General features: G+C 37.7%; 2 protein-coding genes across 2 annotated transcripts in view; one reads left to right on the top strand and one right to left on the bottom strand.

Annotated features, from left to right (window-relative positions):
* The window catches only part of LOC126100695 (conserved oligomeric Golgi complex subunit 5), a 146,235-nt gene extending 136,241 nt beyond the window's left edge, over nt 1-9,994 (bottom strand). Inside the window, exons 1-3 of the mRNA XM_049911310.1 lie at nt 9,807-9,994; nt 4,168-4,269; nt 3,942-4,066 (exon numbers count right to left, since the gene is read on the bottom strand). Of these exons, the coding sequence (XP_049767267.1) occupies nt 3,942-4,066; nt 4,168-4,269; nt 9,807-9,846 (267 nt within the window). The 5' untranslated portion in view covers nt 9,847-9,994. The remainder of the gene's footprint in view (nt 1-3,941; nt 4,067-4,167; nt 4,270-9,806) is intronic.
* A 97-nt stretch (nt 9,995-10,091) lies between these two features.
* LOC126100693 (vacuolar protein sorting-associated protein 53 homolog) overlaps nt 10,092-16,529 on the top strand; it is a 183,231-nt gene continuing 176,793 nt past the window's right edge. The window contains exons 1-3 of the mRNA XM_049911309.1: nt 10,092-10,262; nt 10,416-10,601; nt 10,699-10,913. Of these exons, the coding sequence (XP_049767266.1) occupies nt 10,170-10,262; nt 10,416-10,601; nt 10,699-10,913 (494 nt within the window). The 5' untranslated portion in view covers nt 10,092-10,169. The remainder of the gene's footprint in view (nt 10,263-10,415; nt 10,602-10,698; nt 10,914-16,529) is intronic.

Here is a 16,529-nt window from a genome sequence, read left to right as displayed (position 1 = left end):
TGGAAAGTATTATAAGTACCAGTTAAAAGAAAGATGTAACAATTGTATCCACAGATTAAATGGATTCCACAGGCAATTTCAAGAAAACAAAATAACTCAATGAAGACAAGGAAATGCGGGAGTACAAAGATACAGAAAGTGTGGGAAGTAATGAAAGAGAGAATTATGTGGAATTTAGGAGAGGGGAAGTATTAAGTTGTGTCTGGTCATTTAAGATTAGATCTGGACTGTGCGCTAGAAGTTTGTTTGCTAAGCGAGGGACATGAGACTCTGGCTGATAGTTGTCCCCCTCACTCAGTACATGCTCAGAAAATGTGGAGTCAGAATTCTGCAACCTCCAGCTACACTCATGTTTAGATGGTTTAGTTGCTATGCCTCAACAGCAAAGACAAGAGCCAGTTCTTAGCCAACCTGTTCTGGTTGTGACAAGTTTTACATTAGTCAGTCAGGCAGAGACTGTTGCAAACTATTACATAGGCACAGTGTACAGTATAGTGACAATGTTTTTCCTGTTTGCTCCTTTTATATTTGTATACTGTTCAACTTTTTACTTTTTAAAATGTAATATCAGAACACTCTCAATGATGGTACTTACTGTATGTTCCTTCACACTCCTCCGTATCCCTGTATTTATTTATTTCTGATTATCTTATTGATACTGCTTAAGTTCTTCATATATTCTGTAGTTACACTGATAATTCTTTCTTTTAATTGGTTTGTGTATCGCTCTCCATGTTTTATAGTTTCTGAAGTAGCCGTGTCAAGCACTTATTTTATTTTACTGGTTTTGTTTATTAATGTAAACTGTTATGAACGCTTGTATTCCAGTTTTGCCTTACGGTTTTTTCTCTCTACTCCCTTTATATTTATTTACTGTTCAACTTTTTACATTGCATTACCATTACACTGTCAAAGATGTTACTTACTATATGTTTCTGCTTCAATCTTGATGGGTAACTTCTTTTCCAATGTTGTTTACCAAATTGTAACTTTTTTGGTGGCAATAGTCAGTTAATGTCTGAAGGTAGCATTAAAAGCTGAAAACCAATTAACATATTAAAATTAATACTGTAGAACAAAAGCAAACTCCCATTTTATTATTTTGTTTTTGGATATGTACTGCTCCTGAGCAACACTTTTGATAATTATTACTCAGGCTATATAAAAGTAAAGGACAAATATTTCTGTACTCACTGTAGAATTAAAGTGTGCTTATTGTAGAATATTTCTGTCTAAAGTCAAACATCCACACTGCCGTTCAAAGTCCAATATCAACACTGCAGTTGACAGACTTTGAATCTATGATTATGCCTTCTGTTTAGCAGACCATTCAATTTTTATGGATCGTATTCCATAGAGACATGTGACAGATGGGTCACACTGTCTTGATAAAGACCTTTTTACAAATGGATACATGATTCATCCGCCACAGTACAATAACTACTTTCAATATTACAGGATACACATGTAAAAACTTTGACAGGAAAAGCAATTGGGAGATATCAGGCGGGCTTTTATTTCTGGCAAATGAACTAGTCACCAAATACCCACCCTTAGGCAGGTACTGTAGATTGGGGGACCAAGGGAATACACTATATAAAACATCATACATTTGCTGATTTTAAAGCATTATATGACACCATAAAAAGAAATAAACTTATTAAAGCCATGAATGAACTGTATGTACCACAACAGTTAATACATCTCATAATTTTGTCTATGGAAAAGTGGTGTCTTAAAGTATGGATACAAGGAATTTAATGCAAAGTTTTTCAACTACGTAATTGAGGACTGAAGCAAGGGGATGCCCTCTCACGCATGCTTTTTAACATAGCTCTAGACAAGGTAATACGAACAGCTCAAATCAACACAAGAGATACAGTATACAATAGAATGCTGCAGGTTCTGGGCTACATGGATGATGTGGAACAGAACTAGTTGCTAAAGAAACATACAGGGCACTGGTGGCAGCAGCAATAGAAATGAGACTGGAAGTGAATTTCAATAAAACCAAATACAAACAAATAAATCGAGCAGAACAACATACAATGTTAGAAACTGACCAGCGGCAAATAGAATCTGTCAGTGAATTTGTCTATCTGGGAACACCGTAACATCACAGATCGATATAAGTATGGAAATAAAGCGGTGCATCCACCTGGCTAATAAATACTATTATGGACTGTCCTCACAACTTAAAGTCTAGAAGAACAAAGTGTTAATTGTACAAAACTTTAATAAGTCCAGTGTAACATGTGGCTCAGAAACTTGGACACAGACACAAAAGTGTGAAGAGTTAATAGGCTGTTACGAATGAAAAATGTTACGCAAAATCTATGGAGTTTTGGATGAAGATGGAGCATGGCATAGATGACATAATTTTGAACTTTACAGATTATATAAGACCTTGAAATCATAAAGTTCATTAAAATAAACCACCTGAAATGCGTCACTATGTTTTTCGCAAGGAAATGAGAACCCAACAAAAATAGCACTCTTACAAAACCCAGTGGGAAGAAGAAGCAGGAGAAGACCAAGATTTGGGAAGAAGAAGCACCTGAAGATCAAGAATTCGATACTTGGATGATTTAAAAATTATTGGTGTCAGAGGATGGATGTGCAAAATGGTGGACAAGCATGATTGGAATGACATTCTAGAGCAGGCCAAGGCCCATCGAGGGCTGTAGAGCCGAGGCGAATCAACAGGTATACCTATACTCTGTAAACCACCGTGATGTGCATGGCAGAGGGTAAGTCCCATTATATACAGATTAGATTAGATTAGTTTTTCGTTCAATAGATCCGTGCTGAGGAGATCCTCGTGGATGTGGAACATGTCAATTTTTTTTTTTTTTTTTTAAGCTGAAATAACAATACTAATAGTGTGAATATATACAATAAGTCATTTGTTTCTATTAAAAAATTTGTCAATGGAGTAAAAGGAGTTGGCCACCAGTAAGGGGTTTCTTACCATTCCATTCACATATGGAGCGTGGGAAGAATGACTGTTTGTATGCTTCTGTGAGTGCTATAATTATTCTAATCTTATACTCCCAATCCCTATGTGAACAATACATAGGGGATTGTACTATATTTCTAGAGTTGTCATTTAAAGCCGGTTCTTGAAATTTTGTTAATAGACTTTCTCAGGATACTTTACATCTATCTTCATGAGTCTTCCATTTCAGTTCCTTCAGCATCTCTGTGGCACTCTCCCATGGATCAAACGAACCTGTGACCATTCTGTTGCCCTTCTATGTGTAAGTTCAATATCCCCTGTAAAGCCTATTTGGTACAGGTCCAACACACTTGATGAAAATTCTAGGACCAGTCACATGAGTGATTTTTAAGCAATATCTTTTGTAAACTGATTGAACTTTCCCAGTATTCTACCAATCCACCAAAGTCTACTACCTGCTTTACTCACGACTGAGCCTATGTGATCATTCCATTTCATACTGCCACAAAGTGTTACACCCAAGTATTTGTACGAGTTGGCCGATTCCAAAATGACTGAATGATATTATCCACAGTTTTACACTTCTGAACATTTAAAGTAAGTTGCCTATCTTGAAATCTTATCAAGATCTGACTGAATATTTGTGCAGCTTCTTTCAGATGTTAGTTCATTACAGACAGCTGCATCATCTGCAAAAAGTGTCAGGTTACTATTAATATTTTCCGTAAGATCATTAGTACACAACATAAATAGCAAGGGTCCCAACACACTTCCCTGGAGCACACCCGAAGTTACTTCTATATCTACGATGACACATTATCCAAGACAATATGTTGCATCTCCCCTGCCATAAAGTCCTTAATCCAGTCACAAATTTTACTTGATACCCCATATGTTCAAATTATATATGAGTCATCTGTCACAAAATGAGAACTGCTTTCAATACGACAGGGTGGTGCCCACAAACGTCTAATCTACATACCTGCACATGTGGAAACATTGTTGTCAGGACATCTTCTAGTTTCTCCACCCAATTTGCTTGTGAGAGTAGTTCTTCTAAATTTCCTAGAACTTGCTGCTGCAATTCTTTGTCCAGTAGGGCTATTCCTTTAATGTGAGAAAACAGGGAACAAATTGACAAGTTACATTGTGTGATTACGTACCATGATGATAACACATATAGTGGGGGGAAAAACAATAAAAAATACCTTCTGTTAATTTTTTAAGCTGGTCTGCAACAACCATACCCTGTTTTGCAGCAGACAATTCATCACCAGTCTTTTTCTTATTAATAAACTGCTTGTAGAATTCTGCAAAGGAGAGGGGAAATTAATGAACACTATATATTTTCATAAAACTATACAATGCCCAGATAAATATTAAGAATGTAACACAGGTAATTTACACTTCACTGGCATTGGACAATGGTTTTAGTACATCCAACTGTTAACATATACGTTACCAACAAGATCTTAAAAATATTTATTTACTAGTCAACATGTGGATATGAAGTTGGCCAGACAGACAGGGACTAGGAAGTTTGAACATCAAATTCTACTGAATAGCATGATTCTTCTTTATCCGCTTCACCAATTCCTCGTATACAAGAAGAGCAGAAATTGTACCATCTTTTGATTTCAGTAAAGAGGTAAACTCTAAGGTAACACCCACTGCTTGACTATCAAAAGCCGAAATAGTAAACAATGAGCTGTGGCCGTCACCCACCGGATATAGGCCTACTCCAGGTAGTTTTCCAGCCATTGCACAATATCCAAAAGACCACACTTAGACTTCCTAAGGACTGGTGTGAAGGAGAGTGGCCAGTAGAGGCTTCCAACATCGTTGTCAAGGAAAACTGGCAGACACAGAGGCATGAAAAATGGCTGTTGATGAAACAACTGAAATCACGTACAACAACTTGTAATTCAGTCTCACAACAACTCCAGATGTTTCCACCTAGCGGGTAATTGTATGATCAAAATCAGCATTATTACATCTGTAGGCATATACAAGTATTATCCATACCCCATATGACAATTAATAGCACGCATATGCACTGAGCTAGATTAATAAACAAGGTGTCAAAAGCTGAAGGAATCTGTTCTCACCACATAGCATCTCATACAATATTACAGATCTCATATGCTGTTGAAGATACATCCTATTTTAATTACAATAATTATAATTATGTAGATATTTCAGAACACTGTGCCCTCTTGACACCTACATGTATCGTGAATACAGCATGATGCAGCACTGTCCAATGCCTATCCCCCAATGTGTTATATGTTTAGATTTGATTTGTAATTAATTAACTGGTTATTCATCTGGCCATCACTAATGACTCAAGTCAATTAAATATACTGTAGTTATATAAGCATCAATGGAAAGAGCACAGAGCACATCTACAGTTTAGTATGGAGGCAAGTGTAATTGAATAGTAATTGATATTCTTACCCATTTATGCACAATATGTTACATTCATTTGTATTTAGTGCCAATTGCCAGTCTTTGAGAGAGGGAAAGTATGAAATGATGTATAGACTGGCTAGTGAGATAGTTTTCAAACGTAAAAGAAAGAGGAATAACATGGAAATAGAAAGAGCGGATGGTACTCTAGCAGAAGAACCACAGGAGATTTTGAACAGATGGCAAGAATATATTGAATGTCTGTATAAGGGGGATGAAATGCAAAGCGAAATTAAGGTTGAAGAGGAGCAATATGTGCCAGAAGATGGAAAGGGATTTACCATCTTGGAAGCAGAAGTAGAAAAGACACTGAGGGAGATGAAGAATAGGAAGGCATGTGGAATAGATGATTTGCCAGCAGAACTGTTGAAGAGTCTGGGAAACAAGGCAAGAAAAAAAACAATGTACCTCTGTAACGAGATATATGATAAAGGGGAATGGCCTGAGGACTTCGCTGCAACAGTTATGATACAAATATAGAAAAAAACTAAAAAATGTGAAGAGCACCGGACCATCAGTTTAATTTCTCATGCAGCTAAAGTCTTGTTGAGAGTGTTGAATAGAAGGTTACATGGCAAGCTGGATAGAGGGATTGCAGAGGAGAAGTTCGGTTTTAGAAGAGGAAATGGAACAAGAGATGCTATTGGCCTGCTAAGAACTGTAGGGGAAAGATATATGGAAAAGGGTAGAGAAATCTTTGCTGTTTTTATAGATTTAGAAAAGGCTTTTGACAGAGTTCAGTGGAACAAGCTGATGGATATTTTGAAGAGGAAAGAAGTAGATTGGAAAGAGAGCCGACTGATACAGAATCTATATTTACACCAGAAAGTAAGGATAAGGATTGGAAATGAAATGTCAAAAGGAAGCAGCATTGGACAAGGTGTTAGACAATGTTGTTGCCTTTCCCCACTGTTGTTTAACGTATACCTTGAAGAGATTGTTGCGAAAAGATTAGATGGGAAAAGAGGAATATGTATTGGTGGAAAGAGAATAGAATGTATAAGATTTGCTGATGACATGGTATTTGTGGCAGAAAGTGAGTGGACAGTGAATAACATGCTCATAGATCTGAATGAAGCTTGTATGGAATATGGGATGCAAATAAACACAGGAAAAACAAAGAGTATAGTCATCAGTACAAGACGCAGACTGTCCAATATTAAAATAGGACAATCTACCATTAGCCAAATGAGTGAATTTAAATATCTCGGAAGCACAATAACTGAAGACTTGAGATGCCACCAGAAGGTGAAAACTCGAATTGCCATAGCGAAGGAGGCATTCAACAGAAAGAGGAAACTCTTATGTGGCAAAGGTCTAAGGAAAAGGCTTGGCAAATGTTTTGTCTGGAGTGTGGCACTATATGGGGCAGAAACATGTACGCTGAGACGAGAGGATGAAAAAACGTTGGAAGCATTTGAAATGTGGATGTGGAGGAGAATGGAGGGAATAAGCTGCATGTAAAGAGTGAGTAATGAAAAGGTATTGGAAAGGGTTGGTGAGAGAAGATGTCTGCAGAAGGTTGTAAGAGAAAGGAAAAAGAACTGGTTGGGACATTCATTGAGAAGGGAGTGCTTGCTAGTAGATGCTTTGGAAGGATTGGTTTGTGGGAGAAGACTGAGAGGAAGAAGGAGATACAAGATGATAGATGACATAAAGGGAAGAGGAAATTATGCAGACCTGAAGAGGATGGCAGAAGACCGGACAGCCTGGAGAACTACCATGTGAAAATCTGCCTTTAGGCAGAACACTGATGATGATGATGCCAGTCTTTGAATAAAGCATTGATCCCCCATGGTTCTTTCTGCCTTTCAAAACAATTTCCTAGAAGTATGACTTCTTATATACTGCTGGATCATGTGCAGATAGCACCAAGGAGCTACCAATATTATCCACTGCATAATTTGTATATACTGTAGTAACTTGTATACACTCCTTTTGGGTACTCACAAAATTATTTTTATACCTGAAGATTTTGTCCTGTTAAGAATAATATATTAAAAGGATTAGCAAACAACACCATACAGTACCTGCACACTGATGATGTCCAGAATACGGCAAGAATATGAACCTCAAGAAATGACTAATGGATGACACTGCTAACAATATTTAACCACCGTTGTGGTTGTTATCGTTGGTGGTGGTGTCTTCTGCCCGAAGTCTGGTTTGATGCAGTTCTCCCTGACAGTTTATCCTGTGCAAGTATCTACAACTCTGATGAGTACTTTCTGCCTTCTTCCACAATTTTTATCCCTCTCTTTCACACACACACACACACACACACACACACACACACACACACACACACACACACAGATATATATAAAAATAGAGGGAAACATTCCACGTGGAAAAAATATATCTAAAAAGAAAGATGATGAGACTTACCACACAAAAGCGCTCGCAGGTCGATAGAAACACAAACAAACAAACACACACACACACACACACACACACACACAAAATTCAAGCTTTCGCAACAAACGGTTGCTTCGTCAGGAAAGAGGGAAGGAGAGGTAAAGACGAAAGGATGTGGGTTTTAAGGGAGAGGGTAAGGAGTCATTCCAATCCCGGGAGCGGAAAGACTTACCTTAGGGAGAAAAAAGGACAGGTATACACTCGCGCGCGCACACACACACACACACACACACACACACACACACACACACACACACACATATATATATATATATATATATATATATATATATATATATATATATATATATATATATATATATATATATATATTGTCTGCTTGTGTCTGTATATGTGTGGATGGATATGTGTGTGTGTGCGAGTGTATACCCGTCCTTTATTCCCCCCTAAGGTAAGTCTTTCCACTCCCGGGACTGGAATGACTCCTTACCCTCTCCCTTAAAACCCACATCCTTTCGTCTTTCCCTCTCCTTCCCTCTTTCCTGATGAGGCAACAGTTTGTTGCGAAAGCTTGAATTTTGTGTTCGTTTGTGTGTCTGTCGACCTGCCAGCTCTTTCATTTGGTAAGTCACATCATCTTTGTTTTTAGGTATATATATATATGCCCCTACATGGGGCTGACTGGACACACAAGCTGGACATACAATTCATCTGTTTTAATCTACTATAACCAATAACTCTCACACAGAGCTGCTGAATCAAATCCCATTAGCTGTTGTTCTGAACATTCCATTAAAATCTCACATCTCAGATGGGAGACTGAAAACCCCAGGTGGAAACAAGAACCCTAGAGCAGACTGAAGAAGTATAAACTTGCCAACTTCAAATACAAATTTAGTAATTGACTTCAGTGTAGCCTTGTAAGGAAGTGAAACATGTACAGCAGGCTAAACTGTTCAGACAAGAAGAGAATAGAAACTTCTGAAGTATGGTGCCACAGAAGAATTATGAAGATTTGACTTAATACCTAACACAGAGGTACTGAACTAAATCAGAATAAAGCATTTTGTGGCATAACTTGATTAAGAGAAGGGAGGAGGAGAAAGGACACATCCTGAGGCATCAAGAAATTGTTTATTTGGTGATGGAAGTACGTTTACGGCGTAAAAACTGTAAGGAAGACCGAGGCTCAAATTCAGTATGCCGGTTCAAAAGGATTTAGCCTGCAGTAAACATGAAGAGTTGGAGAGACTTGCACAGGCCAGACTAGCTTGCAGATTTGTGCACTTAGACTGAAAATCACAATGTAACTTGTTGTACAGACCACACAATAAGCATTATGATGTGGAAAGTCTCATTTGCAAAACAATTATAAATTATATCATAAACGTTACACATAGCTCCATGGTGCACACTTACTGATATGTATTAGATGATAAGTTGTATTTAACATTTCGTAAGTGGCTATAACAAATATTTACCACATTAAAGATGCAATCTTTACATACTGTACGTGTCAATCTTGGCGTAACTGCAACGATAAAATAGTTGATACTACAGTGCAATAAACTCCTGTGGACGTCAGCAATATCATGGTGTTTCTGAGTCTAGACGTTAATGTAACTGTATCAGCTCACGTTACATGTTCATCAGAAGACTGATATATTCATTAAAATTCTTCTGAGTGTTGTACCACGTCAGTGTGTAAAATACTATAATTATAAAATTTAGACCCAACGTTTCGACCGCATTACAACGGCCTTCCTACACCAAAAGCAGTTTTGCCCTGAGGAAGTTCTTTATAATAAGTATGTTCGAAACTGTGGTTTTACAGTTTATAATTAAAGTATTTATACAGCGGCGTGGTAGAACACACACAAGTCTTTTAATCCTCATGACACTGGCCAGGGAAGTCTATTTAACATTGCTGTGTATTATTTCCTTCTGACAGTGTCTTAACATATCTATCTGCTGTTTGTCGAGACGATCTCGTACTCACCGTCCTGTTCAATAGATTTTAATACGTCTTGCTCCGGCATAGTCGCTTTTTAGTGTATTAACAGTTTTTCATTAGATGACTACAGGGAAAAAGAATAGCACAAATCACTGAGTCGCTATTCTGTGATTCTACAGAACACTCTACTTGTAGCGTGACTATAACAATACTCCACCTAGCACTTCCGAAAACCCATAAACAAACTACTGTTGCGACGTGCCAAAAGCGTGTGATACGGTTGTCTTTTGTTACAACAGTTGACAGCTGCATTAGTTATGTTGGCGAAACTGACAGGAGTGTTGCGGAGGCGTGGAAGAGTGATTGTTGTAAACAAAGTATTATGTGTACGATTAACTGGGTTTGACGATGGCAAATGTCGAAGAGGAAGATATCCAGGATGAAGAAACTTCCGAAGTCTTAATTAATTTTCCACCAGAAGTTCAGCGTGCCATTGAACAAGTAGGCAAAACAACTACAATCTAGACTTTGCATATTCTATGCACACAAACGTGTTGTTGGTGTAATATTAAATATTTGCTGATTATTAATGTGAAATTAAGTATGTTTATGATCATTATTCACTGATGACGAATAAAATTGCTATTGTCACAGGTACTACCAAGCAGTGACCCACTAGATAAGCCAGATTTCAATGCTGTTGACTATATCAATACACTGTTCCCAACGGAACAGTCACTGTCAAACATCGACGATGTTATTGGCAATATGCAGTACAAAATCAGATCAATTGATGATGAAATCCGATCAGTCGTTAGGGGTCAAACAAATGTTGGCCAGGTGTGTGAGAAAAATTTGCTCTCCAAGTCTTTGCCGGATTTTGCTCTAATGCCAATTGTAAATTGTGGGACGATGTCAACCAGCTTTATTGTTTTAGGATGGACGTGCAGCTTTGGAAGAAGCACAGCGTGTTATTCGGCAACTATTCGTCCACATAAAAGATATAAAAACGAAGGCTGAACAATCTGAAGAAATGGTGAAAGAAATAACGCGAGATATAAAACAATTGGACTGTGCTAAAAGGAATCTTACTGCAGCCATCACCACACTGAATCATCTGCATATGCTGGTTGGTGGTGTCGACAGTCTGCAGTGAGTGACCCGAATTAAAACTCTAGAGGCTGAACGACATGTTCCATTCCTTTTTTGCCACCACTTGTGCATGTTGTAACTATTTTTATTATTATCTTTATTCATCCATAGACTACCCCTCAGTGATATAGGAAATGTGAAGGTAATACAATGTGAATCTATACATAGCTCAAAATATACAACCCGCAGAATACATAACACATTTATGAGGATAGGAGAGGTGGTGTACAAGGATAGGACATATGATCCACCATGGCCTTGATTAAGCATGTACCTTAGTGAATTAGGAAAACCATGGAAAATATGAATCAGGATGATGGGGCAGAACAACTACATCCTTCTAAACAAGAGGTCAGTGCCTTAACAGCTATATTGCTCCACTTAGTTGGTCCCTATTGTATGGTACTCCTTGATTTACACACGGTTTGTTCTAAGGACTCAAAATATGAGACTCAGTTCCATTCTTCATTGTCGAACACACTAAGGACACCCATTGGTGACTCTTGGACTGTAAAGATGCTGCTGTGTCCTTTGCACCAACTCCCACACATTCAGAAAGCAGATTCCATGCCTACACATATTCAGCTATGCTCCTCAGTCCACCTGAAAAACCAAGTCACTGTCCCTCCCACAACGAGTGAGATTTGAACTCAGTAGGAGGACAAAACATTACTGCCATGCTACACACATGATTTTCTTGTGAAATCAGTTAACCATGATCACATATTGAAATGTGACGGGGTGTTTTATTTATCCCCTTTCTTCAGTACCCACTAATCTGAGTCCTCTAAATAATCATTAATTGTGTAGTATGCATTATTTATGAAGAATGTTTTACCTGCCTTTTGAAACACATGTATTTCAGTGATCTTTTTCATTACTTTTGGCAGTTTATTATGCTATTTTGTACTCTGATATATAGTGCTGTTTTGGTCCCCCCCCCCCCCCCCCCCCCCCCCCCCCGTACCCCTTGGTAAACGTAAGTCCACATGGAATATATATGAACTGCTAGTTATTGTAATATTATGTGCTCATGACACATAAGTTTATGTGTGTGTCATTGATAATTTTTTACAGTTACAAATATTTTACACTGTGCTACGATTACTATACTTGTTTCAGTAAAACTTTGGTGCTGTTACGTTGAAGCACATATTGACAATGCCTATTGCGAGCGATGGCAGAAATGAAAAATGTCAGAACAGCTGATTTGCCTAGTCAGTAAGAACAGTGTTTTGGTTTCAGTTGTGGGCAAAACAAATATTGCATTTTAACATAATATCATTTAGGATAATGCATATCTTGGTGCAATGGAACTCAAGTTTTGCCGAAAAACATTGACACATGCAAGCATGTAATAAATGATTTAACATGTATTATCATCATTATATTGTTACAGATGTCATCTGTCTATGCAACAAAATAAGACCTTGTTTTATGGTACAAGGTTTTCACTGCTTTGCATTTAAGAAACACCTGGTAATACAGGCCACTAATGGTGCTTTGAAAATACAAGGAAGCAACAAAAACAAACAGGCTTTTATTTAGTTACATAGAGGGATCACATCCCCAAGAATATAATAATATAGCAACAACTAATGAATTCCATAAAACATGAAAAAACATTACCAGGATGTTATTGAAAGAAGCACATCACACTAGGGCTTGTACACTGTTGCTGCAGTCTTCATGAAATGCATAAATAAATCCCATTTTTGAGAATACCTTTCATGTCACACATATTCGAACAAATAACTTATCAAAACGTTTTTTGCACAGTCTGGTTCTGTGAAGGGTGCCTTTGATGCTGTTTGTGTATGCACTTGTTTCAGGATCCTTAAATGTCACTTCATGCTTAACTATAAAGTAATTGAAACCTTGATCAATCCAGATTTTGTATGATCTAAAACAGTCAGAAATAACTGTCATTCCTTGAAGGATGTACGCTTTGATGATACTAAGCAGCACCTCCTTTGCATCTCCGGGAAAACACACGTAGTTTCCTCTTTGGATTGCTCTGGAAATCCACCTTCCTGTTTTTTGTTGATCTCCTCCATGAATCCTTTGCCACCAAGTTTCTTGCCTTCTTTGGGACACATTTCCCTGCATACTTCTCTGCAGAAGCTTTTTCAACTTACTACTGTATTCTTGGGAACTTCCAATTCATCAGCAATAAAAAGATTTCTGCATCTTTTGACAGAGAGACTACTTAGTTGTAGAATTTTTGCAATACTTAACTTGCTTCCCTCCAAACATTTTTTTACAGTGTAACTAACTCTGGGATCAGTCTTTTTGCAGCTCCACTGCACTCCTGTGGACTTTTTGTATGAGAAATAAGGCTCATCTTCCCCAACACATTTTGGACACTTCATAAAACTGTCTATAAAACAGTGCGACATACACCATTTTAACTATATTACCTTTGTGCCCCATAAGGACAAGGTCCGTGTAGCGGACTGTTTCAGAGGTCATCGCTGAAAACACAACAGAAACAAATCGAACTCTCCTCTTGAAAGAGTATGAAGTCATCTGATCCGGTATTTGTTGTTGGCTACTTACAGAAACACCAAATGCAGCTTTAACATCTATGGTTGTCTTCTAAGGTGATTAGAGACAAACAAACTCAAGTCAGAAAATTAATAGGTAATATCTGTGAAAGTATACATACCGCAATAAAATTTTTTCTATGTTGGGCGATATAACCCCAATAATACAGCCCCATCCCCTTTCAGTGTCATTTGCTCAGAAGAATCTATGCAGCACATAAGAAAGGTATTAATGGGCCTTACATTAGTGCCCATTTATCGCTACTAGTACTGTTACAGGTTGAGACACATCATTCTTACACAGACCCAGGGCTATGCTACAGGTCAGCCCGACACCATAACCAGTTTGTCTGCCTTCACATTCGTAGCCTTCGCCAAGTCTCAACCAAACTGTTTCCTTCCAACATAACCTAGGTCATGGGCTACACTGCAGGCCAATCCGTCACCACAACCAGTATTTCTGCTTCCAGATTCATTGGCTTCGTCAGATCATAACCAAGTCTTCCAATCTAATCTTGGCCTCGGGCTATGCTACAGATTAGTCTGTCACCACAACCAATTTTTCTGCTTTCACATTCGTTGGTTTTACCAATTCACAACCAAATTGTTGCCTTCCAATCTAATCTATGCCTCAGTCTATGCTATAGGTCAGTGTGTCAAAGCAGTTAGTTTTTCTGCTTTCACATTTGTTACCTTTGCCAACTCACAACCAAACTATTGCCTTCCACGCTAACCCAGGCCTTGGGCTATGCTACAGGTCTGCCTCACCACAACTAGTTTCTCTGCTTGCATATTGTTGGCTTCACCAACTCACATTCAAACTGTCCCCTTTCCACTTAATGTAGAAATAACTAGACTATAGGTCATAATAAAGATGCCAGTGTGCTGTAACTGCTGAATCTAAAGAAAGGATCATCTGCACAACACATGTAATTCATCTCTCATTGGAACAAAAATTAACTCTTGTGTACAATTTACTTCCAATCAGACTGTATCAAAATAAAGATTTCCGTAATTTTGACAGATCCCATAATAACGACCTCTACATAAAAGACACCAAACTGACTGTATACTTCAACAGTAGGACTGTATACTTCAACAGTAGCAATGCCAAGATAAAGCTAAAGTAGAAAATTGATAAAGGGCCCTTCATAAAATGAGAATAAGTCATAGCAGTCTGTCAACCACACAACAGTCCACATTTCAGGATAAAAATGCCTGTATACTGTAACAGCAGACACTAAAGAAAGGACTGTGCACACAACACATGTAACTCATCTCTCATTGGAACAACAGTTCACTAGTGTATACAATTTACTTTCAATCAGACTGCTACAAAACACTAATTTTTGCAATTTAGACATATCTGTGAATAGCTTCTTCAACATAAAGAGTGCCTATACACAGTCTTTGGGCTCCCCTTACACTGAACTTTATTAGTAGTTAAACTTTTTATGGCTGCTGACAAGTTATTGAATAATTCTACTACAGAAGAAAGGATATACTAATCCCAAATATTCAGTTCTTGGGGTTTCAGAATTAAGATATAGTGATAGTCAACCTGCTGCTTCTGTGGGGTTATCTGTATATTAACCCAAAAATTTATATTCTGAACTGGTTTTTGACAGAATTTCGTGTCACAATGTTTTCGCTATTTGGACCACTCAATTTAAAGTGTGCTCATTCCGTGTTAGCTGGCTGTCAGTGTTCATTCCTAAAAAAACTTTGTGTTTGTTGCACAATCTGTAGATTGCTCTATGTTTAATGTGACACAGTAACTTCTCCTCTTTATGCTGAAATGTTTACTGTTTTTTATTTGTGTTAATTGTTAATTTATTACATATAACTCGACCAGAAACATCCTTGAAGATTTCATTTGCTTTCTGCAACAGGGGTTATGATATTTTATCAGTGACTATGATGTTGTTGTTATCTATAAGAGAACTTTTTCTCCATGTCTCGTACTGTCTGGAAAATCATTCGTATAAATTAAGAACAAAATCGGATCAGAATATACTATCCTGAGAACACTTGCGTGTGTATATATTTCTTTTCTGACAATTGTTTTACTAAAAAATGAATCATCAGCAGGCGTGTGAAATAACTCTACTTTTTGCACCCTGTTTTCCAAATAAGGTTGAATCCATTTGTTCACTGTTCCTTTTACACCTACCACTTCAGGCTTGGTTAGTATTATTTTATGGTCAACAGTGTCAAAAACTTGAACAAATCTAAGTATATGCATGTATCACAGTCATCGTTGTCAGTAACTGAGTCACAGTTGGAATCTGTAAACTCATACAAATACATAGGTATAATACTTAAAAGGGACACTGAGTGTAGTTATCACATAGACTCAGCCATGAATAAAGCAGGATAGCAGACTTTGGATTATTGGTAGCATACTAGGAAAATATAATGAACCTGCAAAGGAGGTTTGTTACAAATCACTTGTGCAACCCATCCTAGAATACTGTTCATGTGTGCAGGACGAGTACCAGATAGACTAGGAGGGGATATTGAATTTGTACAGAGAAGGGCAGTTGGTCACAGGTGTGTTTGACCTACGGGAGAGTGTCACGGAGACGCTGAAAAAACTGAACTGGCAGACTCTTGAAGATAGACAGAAACTATCCCAAGAAAGTCTACTCATAAAGTTTCAAGAACTGCCTTTAAATAATGACTAGGAATATACTACATATCACTCCTACAGGAATCATGAGGATAAGGTTAGATTAATTACAGCATGCACATAGGCATTTAAACAATCATTTTTCTCACACTCCATATGTGAATGGAACAGGAAAAAAGCCTAATAGCTGGTGGGACATACCCTACACCCTCTGCCATGCACTTCACAGTGTTTCACATGTTCTGTAATGGCCGATATTCTACTTCTCCTGCTTCAGAAACCAAACTGTGCTTCATTAAAAAGAATGTATTTTTTTGTGAAACTCATTCATCTCTCTTATTCAAAAGTATAGATTGCTACTCACAATATAGAGGAGACGTTGAGTCGCAGACAAGCACAGCAAAAAGACTGCTCTACATGTAAGTTTTTGGACAAAAG

The sequence above is a fragment of the Schistocerca cancellata genome, chromosome 9, assembly GCF_023864275.1.
Source record: "Schistocerca cancellata isolate TAMUIC-IGC-003103 chromosome 9, iqSchCanc2.1, whole genome shotgun sequence".
In the NCBI taxonomy this organism is placed as follows: Eukaryota; Metazoa; Arthropoda; class Insecta; order Orthoptera; family Acrididae; genus Schistocerca; species Schistocerca cancellata.
Note: the sequence above shows the minus strand (reverse complement) of the source record. Positions and strands in the feature narration are given on the sequence as shown.